At 41.8% G+C, this 18744-nt stretch overlaps 1 protein-coding gene across 2 annotated transcripts in view; it reads right to left on the bottom strand.

The window, feature by feature from the left end:
- Positions 1-18744, bottom strand: part of LOC137428758 (deformed epidermal autoregulatory factor 1 homolog) — a 242802-nt gene that overhangs the window by 23451 nt on the left and 200607 nt on the right. For both annotated transcript variants that reach the window (XM_068118657.2, XM_068118662.2), the window contains exon 10: positions 10957-11046. In XM_068118657.2, the coding sequence (XP_067974758.1) occupies positions 10957-11046 (90 nt within the window). The remainder of the gene's footprint in view (positions 1-10956; positions 11047-18744) is intronic.

Raw genomic sequence — 18744 nt, 5'->3', positions numbered from 1 at the left:
ATTCTTCAATAATGAACTTGTTCAGGCAAGATTTGTTCTGAGGAGTCTGCAAGAATTTTCTCCACTGTTTAATCTTGTGTCCTCTGGTTATATTCTTGAACTGCAGGCCCTCTTCCGCCCCACGGCTAGATCTTTCAGCATTCTTTATCGACTCATCACGGTAGACATCAAACACGATATCAATCCTCTGGCTGTTGGTGCCCTCATGAAGTGCTAATGTGAGACAACTTTCTGCAAGCTCTGCAAATGTTTGATTGTCCCCTTTCAATCGCTGAACCAAACTCATTCCATCAATGATGGTAGCGGATGGCTGTGGGATGGTTTCAGCAGCATCGATATCCTTTACCAATGCTTTGGCAAGAGCTGATTTGTTGGTTTTTCTCAATGAACCATCCGGTGTCGCCAGGGACCATGGAACGGGGCCAAGTGGGTGCGCGAGTACTTGCTGAAGATTTAACTCTCGGCTCTGAGCTGCAAGAATCATGTGTGCAAACAATTGCTTGTCAGCTCGTAGGATTATTTCCTTCCCATTTGATTGTGTCACACGTTTCTTCTTGGTCATATCTGAGAATGTTTTCAGTTTCTGTTTGACAAGTTTGCTGTGGAAGGTCTGAGTGGGGGGATCAGCCTCCAGACGATTCTTCTTGAAGTTGTTGTATGCTTCAACACCAACAGCATATGCCTTTTTTAAGTCATCAGCGATGTCTGTGGTGGCAAGCCGTCCAGTAGAAATGCTTACAAGTTCTGACTGATCACCACTCATAGGATTCATCCATTCATGCTCAAGGATATCTGCAACTGCCTTGGTATCGATATGATCCTTCTTTATCCGTGGAGTCTGAAGATCAGAGTGAGAAAACTGAGGAGTTGGATGATGTACCATCTCACGCATATGCCGCAGAGCAACACTACGGTATTCTGATGTCATGTAGTATCGGTGAAGTGATTTTGATTTTAGACTGAACCCTTTGGTGCCCTCAGGTGTTTTGGTGTCCCTGTTAACTGTCTCCTCTATCGGTTGATCAGCTGGGATTCTACCGAAAGGATTCTGGCCTCCTCGTTGGACTGAGAACCCTCCACTTATGAAATGGTCATGTATCTCTGGGTGACTTGATGGAAGTTGTGACATCTGAGCAAAATATATCGGTAGATAACGAGAATAGTTTATTTTGTCATATGCAAATGCCCAAGGGATCAATTGCCTGATGTAGCTCAGATGCAGTAGCCAATCTCCCTCTCTTGATGCCCGTATCAGACCTAGCATGATGTCGACCATATCAACATATGACATCCAGAAGCTGGCTAATTCACCTCTACTGCCATCTCGCAAATTTTGCAGGAATATGTCAAAGAGATGGAGAATACGTTTGACACTAGGTTTGTCAAGGACTGCATTCACAGAGTCTTGATTGATGTCATCACATGTCAGTTCAATGCATTGAATGGCATCATCTTAAGATGACAACATCTGCCATGTGATTGGTTTGCAACCATGGGATGAATTGCTTCCATGCCAATCTTAGAATGGTTTCATAGACTAGCTTGTGAAGTCTGACCGCTCTATTGTATTGATGTCCGTCCATCACTGCTTGCACAGAGCCCTGAGCGATTATCCCAGATTCTACAGCAAGTTCTCGCAGACCTGCATCTTGACAACGCTTGCCGATGGTGGATTGGAAGTTCATTATTGTATGGAAATCGCCCATCCTGATAACAAGACCGCTAAAATTTTCAGGGTGCTTCCAAACAATCTCAGCACTCTTTGCATACAATGCTTGATCGAACACTAATACCATGCTAGGCAGCTGCAATTCACGTCTGATCATCTCAGACTGAATCAGAATTTCAAAAACAGTTGACATCTCCGTTGCTGGTGCATTTATAGTTGGTAGATAACTTATGGTGTTAGGCATAACATTGACATTGTTACGAGCCAGAATGTTGAATCCTGTCCAGCTCGGCACAGTACCATCTTGTTGGCGAAATATCACCCATAACCGATTCTTTAACTGCGCTTCTGTAACTGCATCTGTAGCATTTGGTTCAATCGAAATAATTGGTGCTGGACCAACCCGTTCCCCAGAATTGTACTGAGGAAGAGGGCCTCTTCAATGTCGATGGATCTCTTTTTGCTTTTTGTAACAGGTGTTTTCGGCTGTTCTTGTATGGGTCCAATAAACTTGTCCTGGATTGCAATGCCGTTCACACGGTGTGAAGTTCCGCCACCACTCAGTGTTTCTTCAAGTTTATCAATATTGTCCCACACATGGGTAGTGGCCTGCAAAACCAGAACGCTGGCTGGCAGACTGACCTCAGATATGGAGCCAAACTTCTGCATACACAATGCTGTCTCTATTTGCTCCATCATTGAGTCTGAGATACAATGTCCAGGTCTGTTAAGAATTTTAATGAGCTCAACATTTCCTGTGATACACTTCACCACAAGAGCCAACAAGATATGTTTTGGTGGACGATGCCTACCGTCAGTAACCGCATATATTAAATCTTGGCCTATTGAGCAAACCTGCCTTTCGACACGAACACTAGAGTTTGTTCTACCTTGCTGACCTGTTATGATCATTTGCAGAAAATGTGTAACTGCATTAGGTATGTGTGTGGATTCAGCAGTGAGTTCTGATGGTTGTGGTGGCCAATCTTCCATTAATCTCTGGTTTCGAATAACAGTACGCATTTGTAAGGCAGCTTTGGTTACTACTGACATAGGGTCACTTTCTGATGCTTGTAATGCATTTATTGTCATCTTCAGTTCCATGTTATCTCTGGCAAGTTCATCCCTTGACAAGGTATCAGGATATACTAACAATTTGCCACTGTCATTTTGAACAAAATGAAGCAATCCACCAAACTCGCTCTCCAATCTGCGGCGGATATGCTTTTTGGTGGAGTCCTTTACCTCCACAATGCCGGACATTTTCATTGATAAAATTGTAGTTGCAGTGTCATATCAGTCAGATATATCACTTTGGGCTTTTGAATGATTTCATTTCGAATGAATTTGAATAACTCATTGTATGAGAGTTTCTCAGCAGCCTGGTAGACAGATTCGTCAGTTTCCATATGGGCAATGTCGCCATTGTCACTGCAGCTGGCAGGTACCTTCTCTTCTCTTGTATAATGACGATAGCATGACCTTTGGTAATGGCCCTCTGCAGCTACAAGATCCCTGCTAAGAACAGCAAGAATTCTTTGGTCCATCTTTCGTATGGCAACCTGTCTGATTGTTGAGTCAGCCTGTAGCTGAGTACATTGTACAAGTCTTTCCTTAGAATGCTGCCCCTTCAGGTATTTGTTACTGTTTTGACAAAATATGCACTTTGCTTCATAAACTCGAGAAGAGCTTGGCTCCTGCCTCAGTACCACTTGTCGGGAATGTTCAGCCATGTCTACATTTTCCCCGGGTTCCGTGGTACATAATTATCGATCAAGGTTCCTTTTTAATGTGAAAACACTGCGGCATTTACGATGATATTGCACAGGTGGGATATGTCCCTCAGCCAGGTCCACTGCGATAGTCAGAATAGGCTGATGGTTTCTGATTTCTGCTGCCCGTAACAATGTCTGCCATGACTGCAAGTCCTTTGGTGACACCAGTTTAGAATCGTCATCTGTACAGTGGATCAAGCAGTCTGTACACAACCGCTTTGGTGGAATTAGACCATCTTCCTCCATTCTCAATGTGCCTCAGTCTGGAAAGATATAAATGGATAAATGCCCATTCCCAACCATGCATACCTGACAAATGTGTGTAAAAACTATGAATGTATTGATTTTTCATTTTTTCAGGAATTTTTTGGAAAATTCCCCAAAAAATGATATTCTCCTACCACAAAAATTCCCTATTTTGACATGTGATCTTGTGCTTATATGTTACTAAAACCTACCTTGGGGTCTAAGGAAATGATTTCAGCTGAAACTATTCAAATACATTGAATTGTTACTGAGATATGAATTTTTTAGAAAATAGTGTAAAAAACACCTTTTTTGCCCCAAAACGGCCGTTTCCATGGCAACCAGAAAAAACCGTAATGTAAACAACCTGAAAAAATCAATACTGTTGATAGTTATTAATTTCAACTGTCAAAAGTAATTTCCTGTCACAAGTATTTTTTTTTGTTTTTTTTCTTCGAAAAACTGGATTTTGCCCCCAAAATACACATTTTCCCTCCAAAATACTATAAAGCTACCAATTTGGAATGGATATCATATCAAAATATATGCCCCAGCCCATCTTCTTTACAAAAAATATAGTGAGCCTTTGTCCCCCCGACTGGTACCGAAAAGTCAATTTTGTGTGATTGGCCCATGGACTAAGGAATTCAAACAGTGTGTCCACGTGGGCATTAAAGTACATCTGGATGAAAAGAAAGTACCAGAGTTGTATGAGGCAGCAACCGTGGCAGATAACTATGCCTTGACACACAGGATGGGGTTCCACCAATCTAACTTCCCGCCGAGAGTTAGCCAGGGGAGTTATGGTAAATCAGGTTCGGAGAACAAATTTTCATGGAGGCGGGCTAGAGAGGACTATGGGGACAAATCGGATACCGTGACTTTTAGGGATCAGAAGACTGCAGTTCCAAGACATACTTATCTTCCGGGGGGCCCGAGGCAGACCACGAGTTGTTCCTCCGGGCCTACTTGCGCTTTTTGCAAGACACCTGGGCATTTGATGTCCCAATGTTACGCCCCGAAAAGGTAAAATCAGGAGGGGAGTCAAACCAGTGCAACTCCGAATGCATTGGCCAATGCGAGAAATCGTCCTTGGAGGACAGTGCCTTGTGAAGGTTCCCATGCCAAAGTTACGGCATCACAGAACGACCTTGTTCAAGAGGGTTACAAACCTTTTATTTCAGAGGGGTTTGTGTCACTGTATGGGGACTTAACGAACCAGAGACCTGTTAGGGTGTTGAGGGACACAGGAGCACATCAATCTTTGATGCTTGAGGGCATTTTGCCAATGTCAGAGAAGACGGCAACTGGTGTTAGTGTTCTTTTACAGGGGGTGGGTGGCTATGTTAAAGCTCCACTTCATGTCATCCATTTGAAGTCTGATTTGGTGTCAGGACCGGTCACCGTAGGTTTACAAGCCACTCTACCTGTAGAGGGAATCTCTTTTGTTATCGGGAATGATTTGGCCGGTGGTCGAGTTTCTGGTAATCCGATGTTTGTTGAAAAGCCTAGTATGGAAAATAACACCGCACAGTTAGAGCAGGAGATTCCGGGTATCTTTCCATCCTGTGCCGCGACTCGTGCTATGGGTAGGAAGCGCTCTGAAGAGAAGGAGAAGGTACTGACGTACGCTTTGCACAGGCACTTCTTGTCGAGTACCCTGAAACTAAGTGTCAGCACACACAAGTCATGGATGGAGGCAATGTTGGCAAGCTCTTTGTAGGTGGACTGAACTTTGACACAAGTGAAGATGTTCTGGACTCTATCTTTGGCAAATATGGACCACTCTTGGAAGTGCTGCTGATAAAAGACAGGGAGACGCAAAAGTCGAGAGGGTTTGGCTTTGTCACGTTTGAAAACACAAACGACGCCAAAGATGCAGAAAAGGTTTGAATGGCAAGGATTTGGATGGTCAGACCATAACAGTAGAGAAGGCAGGCCATGGGCGTCGAGGGGGCTACAGAGGAGGAAAACGTGGAGGTAGTTTCAGGGGTGGCTATGGCTCCTGGGGTGGGAGTAATAGTTTTGGTGGCCGCCGCAGTCGTGATTACTACGGAGGCTCCCAGCAGCAGCAGCACAGTTTTGGCAACTCTCGACGGGATGACTATTATGGTGGTAGCCAGGATGGGGACTGCTACTCACGTGACTACAGCACCCGACTCTAAAACCGTGCTTATGATTTTTATGATCAAGAGAAGAGTTGGAAGCACTGAGTGCTCAGGAGCAGCCGAGCCAAGATTCCTACACGGATTAACCCGTGAACTCCACATTCCTAAATGCGTCCATGCAGTGAATACTTCCAGGCCTCACCACCCAACCACCATGAAACTTGGCTCTCAGCTCCGCCTCCTTCAACAAGTGCTATAGATTTGCTTTGCTTTGGATTTTTGATCACAACCCCTTAACCTTCATTCAAAAAATGAAAAATGAAAATCAAAGGTTGATGAGATGGAGTTTGGCTTTGCAGGAGTTCAACTTCGAAATTGAGCATGTAAAGGGCAGGGACAATGTCGTTGCTGATGCTTTATCCAGAGTGAACTAACTTTGGAAATTCCTGTAGGTTGTTGGAAGTTTTGTTGCTTTATTTTGGGGAATATTAATTATTGTTGTTCACGTGAATTGATATTTTGGGTGTGAGTTTTACTTTTGTTTGTTAAAAGAGTTTTTGCATGCAAAGAAAGTTTTCACTATGTTCAAACTTTCTTTCTTGAGGGAGGGAAGTGTTACGGATTCGTCACTTCCGTTGTTGTGGTTCTCATTCACTGCAAACATTTTTGGTTGCATGTACTATTATTGTTGTCGTTTAAGTGAAATAGAGATTACTATTTTCAAAAGGTAAAAAAAGTGAATGTTTTAAAAGAAACCGGAACCGGACGAAGACGAAGAGGAAGAAGAGGAGGGAGGCGGAGCGAGTGAGTCGGACAAGAAGCCGAGCTGTTTGGAGGTCTCGAGCAAACGCTGGCAAACGGAGGTCACGAGCGAACTTTGGGGTTTCCTGGGAAAGGGATTCCTGCGACAGAGTTGTTATCGCTGTGACAGATAAACCTGCGTGACAGGTTTTGCGGTCGATTCCGAAGAGAATCGTTGGAGTGCCATTACGTCTCGAGAACGGGCCGTTGGCCATTTTGACTCGCGGCCGATTTTCGCATCGCTCCAGGTTTTTCACCTCGCTTCAAACATTTTCACCACACCCAGACGTTAATCTGGTGTGTGTGTGAAACGTGAATTTTGAATGGAAATTGCGGTTCGCCGAGTGGGAGCCGTTGAACGTTCGTACCAGAAGGTGTGATTTCCCCGTCGCTTCGGGAGGGTGCCTTCGCCCATCTTTGGCAGTGTGACTGTCAACCGAGCGGGATTCTGGTTTCGATACGACATCGTTCTGACGATCACTGGGGCGGATAGACTTTGGCTTGATGCCGGGATAGAGACATTGGGAATGTTCTTGTTTCACTCACTTGGAGCACAGTGAGTTACCTTGTATGAACTGATGGTACCATCATAGGAAAATTATATATTGGTTGTACAATTGATTACTATTGTTATTGTACTGTTATTCTTGTGTGACCTTAATACAATACTTGTTTGTTTGGTAACAATTGGTGTGGTTTCACCATTGATCTTTGACATACAGAATAACACATTTTTCTGCCGTGACTCCTCTCGGGGCTCGGAGGTACACCGTGACCGGGGTTTGGGGAGGAGCATGTAACAATTGTATAATTTAAATAAACATAAATGCAAATTTCGCATGTGGAAAAAGTAAGTACACCCCTGGCTCTAATAGGTGGTATTGCCCCCTTTGGCAGAAACAACCTCAAGTATGCGTTTCTTATAACTGTCTACCAGTCTCTGACATCGACTGCGAGAAATTTTTGCCCACTCCTCCATGCAGAATTCTTTCAGCTGTGCGATGTTTGAGGGGTTTCTTGCATGCACAGCTCGTTTCAAATCCCCACACAACATCCCGATGGGATTTAAATCCGGGCTTTGACTTGGCCATTCCAGAACCCTCCATTTCTTTCTTTTCAGCCATTCCTTGGTGGATTTACTGGTATGTTTAGGGTCATTGTCATGTTGCAAGGTCCACCTTCGGTTGAGCTTCAACTTTCCGACAGATGGCCTCACATTATCCTCAAGCACCCTCTGGTACAATTAAGAATTCATAGTGGATTCCATGATGGTGAGCTGCCCAGGCCCTGATGCAGCAAAGCTGCCCCAAACCATAATATTTCCACCACCATGCTTTACAGTTGGTATCTAGTTCTTGTGGTCAAATGCTGTCTTTGGTGTTCACCAAACATGTCTTCTGGTACTGTGGCCAAATAGCTCTACCTTTGACTCATCTGTCCAGAGCACATTGTTCCAGAAGTGCGGGTCTTTGCATCGGTGTTCATTGGCAAACTTTAGTCTTGCCCTGATGTTCTTTCTGGACAGCAAAGGTTTCCTCCTGGAACACCTCCCATGTAGATCAAATTTGTGCAACCTCTTTCTAATCGTAGACTCGTGAAATTTGACATCAACAGTGGCAAAAGCTACCTGTAAGTCCTGTGATGACATTCTGGGCTTCTTGGAGACTTCTTTCAGCATCTTGCGGTCTGCTCTCGGCTGAACTTGTTGGGTCGGCCTGGCCTGAACAAATTGGCAGTTGTTTGGAATCTTCTCCACTTGTAGATGATCTTCCGGACAGTCGAATGATTGATTTCAAATTGTTTAGAGATCTTTTTAAATCCTTCCCAGACTTGTAGGCATCTATAACCTTCTTTCTGAAGGCCTCAGAGAGCTCTTTTGATCTAGGCATGGTGACGCCGCACACTTCAACAACAAAGAGCAAACCAAACTAAATGTCTGAGGTTTAAATAAGACAGGTTCCTCGAAGATCCTCTCCAACGATGCTCTAATCATTTGCACCTGAGCTGGTGCACCTGATTCTAATTTTAGGTATTTGAAGTAGTGATAAATGTAAGGGTGTACTTACTTTTTCCACATGCGAAATTTGCATTTATGTTTATTTAAATTATACAATGGACTACAAAATGTAAATATTTCATGATATTTGTTATATTATATCACCTTTATCTATCAATATTGTTGAAATGAAAATCAAATAGCTGCATGTTGAAATATGTTGAAAAAGTCCAAACTTTACATGGGGTGTACTTACTTTTTCACGTGACTGTAACTTTTGGATCAGACCTCGTATAAAAGACACCAGGAACTACTGTGACAACCATCATGGTATTTCACTCCTTTCAACATATGAGCAAATGTTTGCATGTATAATCTTGCACAGACTGGCCACCCATACAGTGTACCCTGAGGCACAGTCTGGCTTCAGTTCTGGTTATGGTACTACCATACCAGCATGACATTATCCATACTCCAACTGCTAGAAAAAGCAAAACAAAGGACTGTTCATCGTTTGGACACGACAAAGGCATTTAAGTTGCAAAGGATTATGGAAAATGCTGCATATACCTCGCTACCCAGAGGAGATGACATCTCTGATTTACTCCTTCCACAACGGCATGATGGCCAGGGAAGGCCTTTTATTGAAAGCAGCAGTATACATACAGTTTCATATAAATGGAAAATTGTTAAATTTGAAGCACCTGTTGGCTCATGCCAAGGATATCAAGGCGATATTTTATAGGCAACTCAAACAAGTAGTGGGCTGGCAGGACGGCCTAGAGGTACACACACTCGATTCTAAGATGTCTAGTCTGGGTTTGAATCCCAACCCAGCTATAAACTGACATCCCGGTGTCTCACCGGCAGGGCGATTCATCAACGTGTGATCCGACCTTCGGGTGGACGCTAAATTGGCATCCCGTCTGTCAACATTCATTGGTGGACGTTAAAGAACTCACAGTGTCCATCACCGGCACCATGGCCAAATTCCTGCCACAACCTACAAAGGGCATTGCATCAGCGGCACAACCGCATCCACAACCAATGATGCTACTCCACAGTCTTGTGAGCTGCATACAAAATATGATGAAGAAGCAAGTAGTGTACTCTTCAAGGCAAACCTCATATAACGCTATAAGGATACATTAAAATGCAACCTCAATCTATCCCAACAGCTGGGAAGAGTCTGCCAGTTGTTGTTTCGTATGAAGTCTGTGGCTGCTGGTTGCATAATTTTTCTAGAAGTGTGTTTTTTTTTTTTGTGCCGCTGATGCATGCCCCAATTACCAGTGAGCTAGTACTCAATTTGCCGACCTAGGAAGGATGACAGGCTGAGTGGCGTTAATTCAATGATCGACAGAGATTCAAACTCAGGGTCCTAGGATCCTAAGCCGGCACCCTAACTGTTAAGCCAACACCAGGCAAGTCTGCCAGTGACACACTCAGATGGACAGACATGAATTTTATAAATTTATAAATGTAATTTATTTATAATAAATTAATTTTATTATAAATTTGAATATTAAATTTATTTATTATAAATTTATAAATTATATATTTATAATTTTTATAAAAAACAATAAGAATTGTTTTCTAAGATGTCTAGTCTGGGTTTGAAACCCCCAGGGCAGAAATGCTATTCACTAGAAAAAGGAAAAACTCAAGGTGAAAGTACATTAGACTGCTTCCAATGTCTTTGAATGTGAAGTATTTCAGTCGGGTTTGCAAGTCATGGATAGGTCATATTTTGTACATGAGAATCACAGTAGCACTTAAAGTGCTACAGTAGCACTTAAAGTGCTACAGTAGCACTTAAAAATCACAGTAGCACATTGACTCGTACATAAACATTGTCATGGGATTAAGTCATCATCAAATACAAAGCATTTAAAACAAAAATTTAATTTAGTTTAAAATCTAGTGTAATTCTCGGATTAGGAACTAAACTTTAAAAAAGTAACTGTAAGGCCAGAAAAACCTTTACAGAGCAACTTTGAGAGCATCAAACCTTTATGTTGATTGTGAAAGTTTAATAGTTGTGTAGCCCCGCCGCATTAAAATTCACTGTATTGTCCAAAAGTCATGTTGTCGAAATATGGTGGTTGTACAACATACCGTAATCAGATCCTTTATGTACCATTCAAACTTTATCGAAAGGAAAGTATGTATGTATGGCTGAAATTTCCAGGTATAACCAAGCCAATGGCCGATACCTTTCTCACGGTGTTTATGCAAAATAAAAAGCCTTTATTAAGGTCAGACGTATTTATAATGGCAATAAATTCCTTCAGTTGATAAATGCATGAAACATTATCATAAGCAGAAAGACCAACCCATGTGATTACCCAAATGACTTGCCTTTTGTTGACAGAATGTGGAGCAATAGTGAATCTTGTGGCAACCAGTGCATTCATTCATAGCTTCCCGGCCACAGTTTGCACAGGTTTGCTATAAAAGACACCAGAACAAGTGGTAAGTTAACTGAAACCAGGCAATTTAATGTCGAAATTTCCTTCAAAGAGATTGTTAAAAAAAACGCATGTGATATTCCAAAACTGGCATCAATTCAACCTAAGCTAGAAAGCATCTGAAAAAGCAAAGCCCAGTGCACCTTCACTTTGTATCCAAGCTAAATTTGACAAAATAAAAACAGTTAAAAAAATTGTACATTTTATTAATTTGTGTTTTCCATATTCTCATAATAAAGTTATGTTGCATATTTTATGACAAAAGCTCAATTGGTAAAAATGGTATGGCCTGGACAGACTCGCTGAAGCTTAATGGTAATCAAATAAAGAAACTAGAACGGCACTCGTATATCGCATAGTCTTACCTTCCTTGCGCGTTCATTCTGAACAAAAGCAAGTAGAGCTACATTCAAAGTACACCACCCCCATGTCAAATAAATAATTAACACCCTCCAGCGCGAAATTGCCGGGGAACCTAAAGTGCCCGACGATGCTGCCGTTCAGCACATTAAGAAAGAATTGGGAAGGAGTGTGGTACAATAATTGATTGATTAATTGCATAATTAAAATAAATAAATATTAATCGTAAACAAATTATTTTCTTAATCAATTGGCTAATAGCATACCTAAACCACCACTGCTTCATCCGAATCTGTAACTCTTTGAAAAGTAATTAATCGTCATTAATCGAAAATTAAATAATTAATCGATTAATTGATCAATCAATAAATCAAAAATCTCCTTTATAGCCAAATCACTTGGTCACTGTCATGTCCAAATATCAGCTTTCTATGTCAAAAGGTGCCCGAGATATTGCCCAGTTTGGCATTGATCAGACAATGTTTGCAGAAAAAAACATTTTAAAGCGAAAATCAAGGGAGAAAATCAAGGGAATCAACATGGAACTTTGTTTAAAAATGTCCATGGGTAAGCGCACCTGTGTTGAAAGCTTTGTGTCAATCGCTCAAGTGGTCGCAGGGAAAACTAATTAAAAAACCAATAAAGGTGAAAGAGTGCGGCGGAAGAAAAGAAACCCGAAGGCCTTGCCCGACGTTCCGCCCGATGTCAAGGATGATTGTAGACAGTTCCACCACATGGTCAAGGATGATTCTGGACACCCATTACTAGTTCATATATTAAAACTGTCAATTTAACTAATTTTCAACATGCTGCACTGCGTCACTCAGCAACAGCTGAATTTTTTTTTGAATGTATTGTCGTGTCCCCGGGGTTAAGACCCCTGGGTTACGGATGACTGAAAGGAGCTTTAACTCCGAGGCGTACTTCAAACTTGGAGATAGTGACCCGCGCGGGATGGATGTCAGCAAGGGCTTACCTGCACGGAGTTCACTGGGCTTCCTCGACCCCACCACAAATAAACGAGACAGAACACAAAGTAACAACGTTAAGGTAAGGTAAACTAAAATTCCTAAATGAGGACCCCTCCACTCCAACTCAGTTACGAAAAAGGGGAAAATAAAGGTAAAATAAAATAAATAATGTTTATGTCGTGCAGCCACTTGTCTCCAGTCTCAAAAAGGGCTTGGGGGTCGTCACAGGTCCAGTCGGTTGTCGAAATGGCCACGCGTCGACCTGCTCAAGATGGTGCAGAGCCACGCTTCCGCCATGCCACGAATGTGAGGTAATTCGGGCCGGCGGTCCCCTCACACTCTCCACTCCGTCCAAACGATGCGAGCTCCACGAACCGCCGGCAATGCCCCTTCCTCACGAATGTGTTTTGCCACACTGCTCCTTCTCTGCACCATGTCCACCCAGGCTCCAAACTCGCTCCACCAGCGCACGCAAACCAAAATGCGACCGCCTTTCATGTGAGCCACAACGAAGAGAAAATGCGACCGCCTCCATCGAACGCCAGGACCAGAAGAGAAGAATGCGACCGCCTCCAACGAACGCCAGGACCAGAAGAGAAGAATGCGACCGCCTCCAACGAACGCAAAAAGCAGAAGAGAAGAATGCAACCACCTCCAACGAACGTCAGGACCAGAAGCGGCCAAGATAGTGAGACAGCTGATTTTCCCTTCAGCTCTCAAATGTTCGACGATCGCTTTACTCTCTACCAATCGCCTGAGCCCTGCCCATCACACCTCCACCAATCATGAAGCTTGGGCGTGGTCTTTCCATTACGAGTCGTCGGGGAGCGGAGTCTAGTCTCTGTTCAGGAGTGTTCCGATGATGTCGGGGTTTACTTGCTGATTGGCAAATATGCTGGATTTCTGTTGGGCGTTTATGGCTGTTTGTTGGTTAGCCCAGGCGGCGTTGTGAGTGCATGAGTCCCATTAAAGCGCTATCGTTGTTTTACTGAGGCCTCAATTTCCTGGCTGGCCTCATGTAATAAAACCGAAGGGAAGACCACAGGAGGCAGGCACGTACAGGGTAATTGAACCTTACAGACCCTACCTAGATAACACAACTTCACTCCTCCGGGTGGAGACACATATACCATCTTATTCTATACAGATTCCTGACTTATGTACATCAAAATGGCTTCTTCTTTTTTGCGCCACATGGTCCATAGTAAAACCTACACATTCTGAACTTTCCTAAGGTATTTCATGCCTACTCCCACAAACGTAATAGTATTTATACAGGGAGTTCCAAAAAGACCTGGGCAACTTTGGTTGTTAATATATTTAGTACCACAAATGATACAATGATTCCCTTTGTTTTATACCTTTGAATGTGAAGGAAAATGGTACTCCACAGGAGAAAGCTTAGTGCGTCGAATGGTTCATCCAGATGACATCCAACACGCAAGTTCAGCGTAATTACCATACAAGGTATTAAAGAAATCCACCACCACGGACTCGTATCAGAGAGTGGTACAAGTGGTATAAGGAGACTGGAAGTTGTCAGAAACAGAAAAGTACAGGTCGACCAAGCACAAGTGCAGCAGACGATGAACGAGTGCGTGAATCATTTCATCAAAGTCCCAGAAAATCAATCTGCATGCATCCAGAGAACTGGGACTATCAACCACCACTGCACACAGGATTTTACATAAAAGACTGAAGCTTTATCCTGATAAGGTGCAGATTCTGCAGGAACTCAAACCAAATGATGGACCCAAACACAAGGGGTTTGCCTTGGAAATGCTCAGTCACATAGAGGATGACGAAGATTACCTGAAAAAGGTCATGTTCACAGACGAAGCTTGCTTTCATGTATTGGGGAAGGTCAACTGGCACAGTGTGAGGATCTGGGGCTCTGAAAGCCCCCATGTGGTCATTGAACACATATGCGACAATCCAAAAGTTAATGTGTGGTGTGGCCTTCTCCATGATCCATGGTGGGTTCCACTTCTCCACCACGGTGGGTTCGTTTTTCTTTGCAGAGGATAGAGTGACCTCATCTATTTACTTGAACATGTTGGAAGGATTCGCCTTCCCACACATTGAAGACCTGCAACCCAATATAATTTTTCAACAGGACAGCGCTCCCCTTCATTGGGCCTTAGTCGATCGAGCCTTCCGGAATGAAAAATTTCCAGGTCGCTGGATTGGTCGAGATGGACAAACCTCCACCCCCATTCCACCTCCCCAATCACCAAACATAACGCCCCTTGATTTTTTTCTGTGGGAGTTTGTCAAAGATGTTGTCCGCAACACCAAGGTGGCAAACCTGCAGAATCTTCGTTCTCGGATCACAGCTGCATGCGCACTTCGACTCTATACAGATTTTAACAAACAATGGTATGGCCTGAGTTGCTATATTAACGAATAACCATTTCGATGAAACTTGACCACAACGTTCACCACCCATGATGTACCAAAGTGGAGGAGGTGGACCCAAACATGCTGAGCCAAACATGGCAAGAACTCGTGTACCACCTTTATGTCCTGCGTGCGACAAACGGAGTTCACATTGAAGTGTATTGATGGTATGCACAAAACGTTGAGTCTGTCTCATATAAGCCAAAGGGTATCACATCATTTTTGGTTCTAAATATATTAACAAACAAAGTTGTCTGGGTATTATTGGAACAGCCTGCATATAATCATGAAACTGATCAAATACAAACCCATCATTAATTGCTAGTAAATCATCAATTAATCTAAAGATGTTTCCACACCTCACAATTGTTAGTTTATTTCTGCAAATGTCCTTTACGATTCAATCTCAAGACACTGCATGACGTCGGTGCCCGGCGATGACGCATGCTCAAAGGGAGTACTCAGTTTTCACTCTGGTTGTTTGTTTTCTTGCTTGTTGTACACCGCTCCTTTCCTATGCCATCTCCAGATGCTGCATGACGTCATCGCTGTGCACAGAAGCGGGCCCGGAAATGACGCGCGCTGAAAGGGAGTACTCAGTTTTCACTCCGGTTTCTTGTTTGTTTTCTTGTTTGTTTGTTTGTTTGTTTGTCTGGGTGATATCTCAGCCATCCTTTCTCAGCCATTAATTCTTTAATTATTCGATTAATGACTCAATGAATTATTTTTTTTAAGTTACAGATTGGGATGAAACTGTGGTGGTTTAGGTATTATATTAGCCAATTGATTAATAATTAAATTATTGTACGATTCTTATTTATTTATTTTCGTTATTAATCACTTATTTATTTTCTTTCTCATCTAGGTAATTTCTCAGGCAACTTTTGAGCAAGGAAGCTGATAATTGGACACGACAGTGAACAAGTGATGTGGCTAGAAAGGATATTTTGGATTTATTGATTAATCAATTAATTGATTAATTATTTATTGATTAGTCAATTAATCCATTATTTTTTTTTCGATTAATGACTTATTTAATTAATTTTCAAAATCTGCAGCTTCGGATGAAACACTGGTGGTTGATGTATGCTATTAGCCAATTGATTAAGAAATTATTTTAAGATTACTATTTATTGATTTTAATTATGCAATTAATCAATCAATTATTGTACACCTCTCCCTCCCAATACTGTCTCTATGTGCTGCACGGCGGTATCGCTGGGCGCCGAGGGCACCCCGGCAATGCTGCGTTAGAGGATGTTATTTATTTAATTGGCATGGGGGCAGTGTACTTTGAATGTATCTGTAATTGTTAATCACTTATTTATTTTCTTTCTCATCTGGGCAATATCACAGGCAACTGTTGAGCTAGGAAGCTGATATTCGAACACGTGGTCGAAGAAAAATAACAAGTTATTCATAAAGAAAAATAATAAGTAAAAGAAAAAGAGGGGGGGGGGGAGGGGGAGGAGAGAATTCAAGCCTATTTGAGATAATATTCCGGCGGCCTCGTCTCAGCTGCAGGCCCCAAGGATGGCACCTCAACACCCTTCCCTCTCTCTCTCTCTCTGGATGTATCCTCAAACATAACGAACCAAAGGACCAGAGCAATTCCTGCAACACCATGAAGTAGCATGTTGCCTCAGTTTGGCCAAGACTGCACTCAACGAGGAGCAAACGCTTCCGCTCTCTCTCTCTCTCTCTCTCACTCTCCCTCTTTACTACACAGTGTCACGTGCACAGAGTGGCTCTCCTCCTCCACACGAGTCCCTTCCACGCAGATGCCCCTCCAACAGGCAGCCCTCGCACCCAACTCCTCGATGAGCCCGTGCAGGCCGAGTTTCTCATCGTAAAAAACCAAGGCGCACAAAACCTGCATTCGTTCTCGCCTTTTCTCTCTCCAAGTAGTCTCCCTTTTCTGCTGCGCTTCCTCATCTTCCTATTTACATTCCCTTCCAGAGTCCACACGAGGTTCTCGTCCATGAAATGATGTAGAGGCCTCGAAGGGGGAAGAAGGTTGATAAGGAAGGTCTTTTAAACAGAATAATAAAATAAAAGTGTAAGAAAATAAATGAAAAGGAGCTATTCTGTTCCCACAGCCATCCCGGCATTTCACATGAGATACACCCATCACTGCTGGCAACCAGCTCCACCAGCATACCATCCATCATTATTGAGCAATAATTACGCATTAAGCCCAACAAGCGTAACACCATCCATGTTGCTGATTGGTCATAATTACACATTGACATCGTTGTAGTGATTCATCATCATGATATTACAACAAAGCCTTTAGTTTTCTATTTTTAGGAGACAACGCTTGAAGTCACCAAGGTAGTATGGGAACCATGGTAATTAACGTGCACACAAGATTACATAGCACACTTCTGGAAGTTATCCAACCCATTTTATGTGCACTACAATATTTATGTGCTATAACAAAGCAATTTGTCCCCTTTTTGTTGTTATAAAATCACTCCTTTTTAACTCTGATCAATTAATTCTGTTGAACATTTTAATTACGAATACATTTGGTTAATTACTTTCCCTGGTTCATGTACTTAGTTATACAACTTTCCATGTAGATTGCCGAAAGAGCTCAGTTGGGAGAGCGTTAGACTAAAGGTCCCTGGTTCGATTCCGGGTTTTGGCAGATAAAAAAAAAAATTCCTGGTATATATTCGTGTACGCTTTATGCTATTTCGATATTTTCAAACGCTCTCATTGTCACACGTGTCCATGTCTTGTAAACCGTGAACACTTGTATTAATTATTCATTTTTAACCCCATTCCCCAACTCCCCAAGATTTGTCTCCCCACCGTTGTGAAGGACAGACATGACATTCGGCATTCTCGCCCTTTTCAATTATAAGTATCAATACTGCTGGAGAGCAGCTAGCTACTTGTGAGATTTATTAAATGGCTTTTCCTCTGCTTGACTGACATTTTATTTTTTCACGAGCAAAGACCATCGATCACTTCACCAATGGGATGTGCCAATCTTTGTGTAATTGTGAAAAAACCGTTGTTATTGTTGCTGTTGTTGTTGTTTTTGTACTTCTTACCTATAGTTTGAGATATCTTTATCTTGCTTCGAGAAGTATTACTATATATATATATATATATATATATATATATATATATATATATATATATATATATATATATATATATATATATATATATATATATATATATATATATATATATATATATATATATATATATATATATACATATACATATATATACATATATATATATATATATATATATATATATATATATATATATATATATGTATATGTATATATATATATATATATATATATATATATATATATATATATATATATATATATATGTATATGTATATATATATATATATATATATATATATATATATATATATATATATATATATATATATTTTGGGCTCCTTCCGTGTCCATCACTCTATTTAGTTCATCTTATCTCAAAGAGATTAACTTATAAAATGGGTCGTGATGTCCGGACGTCTGTCGTCTGTTCATCCGGTCGTCCATCCATCCATCAAATTTTTGATATTTTTCTCCTCCTCCATTATCACCTGGCTGATTGTTCTGAAACTTGACAAATAAATACAAGACAGCAGGCCGCACAATCGCTCGGGCTTCGAGTTTTCGATTGTGGAATATTGGGAGGATTTTTGAGGGGGTTACCCCTCAAACTTCACATCCCTACTCATCCCTGATTTACTAATTGATTGATCTGAAACCCGATACACCCTCCTAATCAATGGTCTGCACAATCGCTCAAGCTTATATTTTTAAGAGATGAACTTACAAAATGAGTTGTCGTGTAATGATGTCTGTCTGTCCGTTAACCTTTTGCTATTTTTACTACTCCTCCATTATCACCTGGCTGGTTGTTCTGAAACTTGACACACGTGCACAAGACAGTACCTC

Source organism: Myxine glutinosa, chromosome 1, assembly GCF_964187855.1.
Source record: "Myxine glutinosa chromosome 1, kmMyxGlut1.1, whole genome shotgun sequence".
Taxonomy (NCBI): domain Eukaryota; kingdom Metazoa; phylum Chordata; class Myxini; order Myxiniformes; family Myxinidae; genus Myxine; species Myxine glutinosa.
Note: the sequence above shows the minus strand (reverse complement) of the source record. Positions and strands in the feature narration are given on the sequence as shown.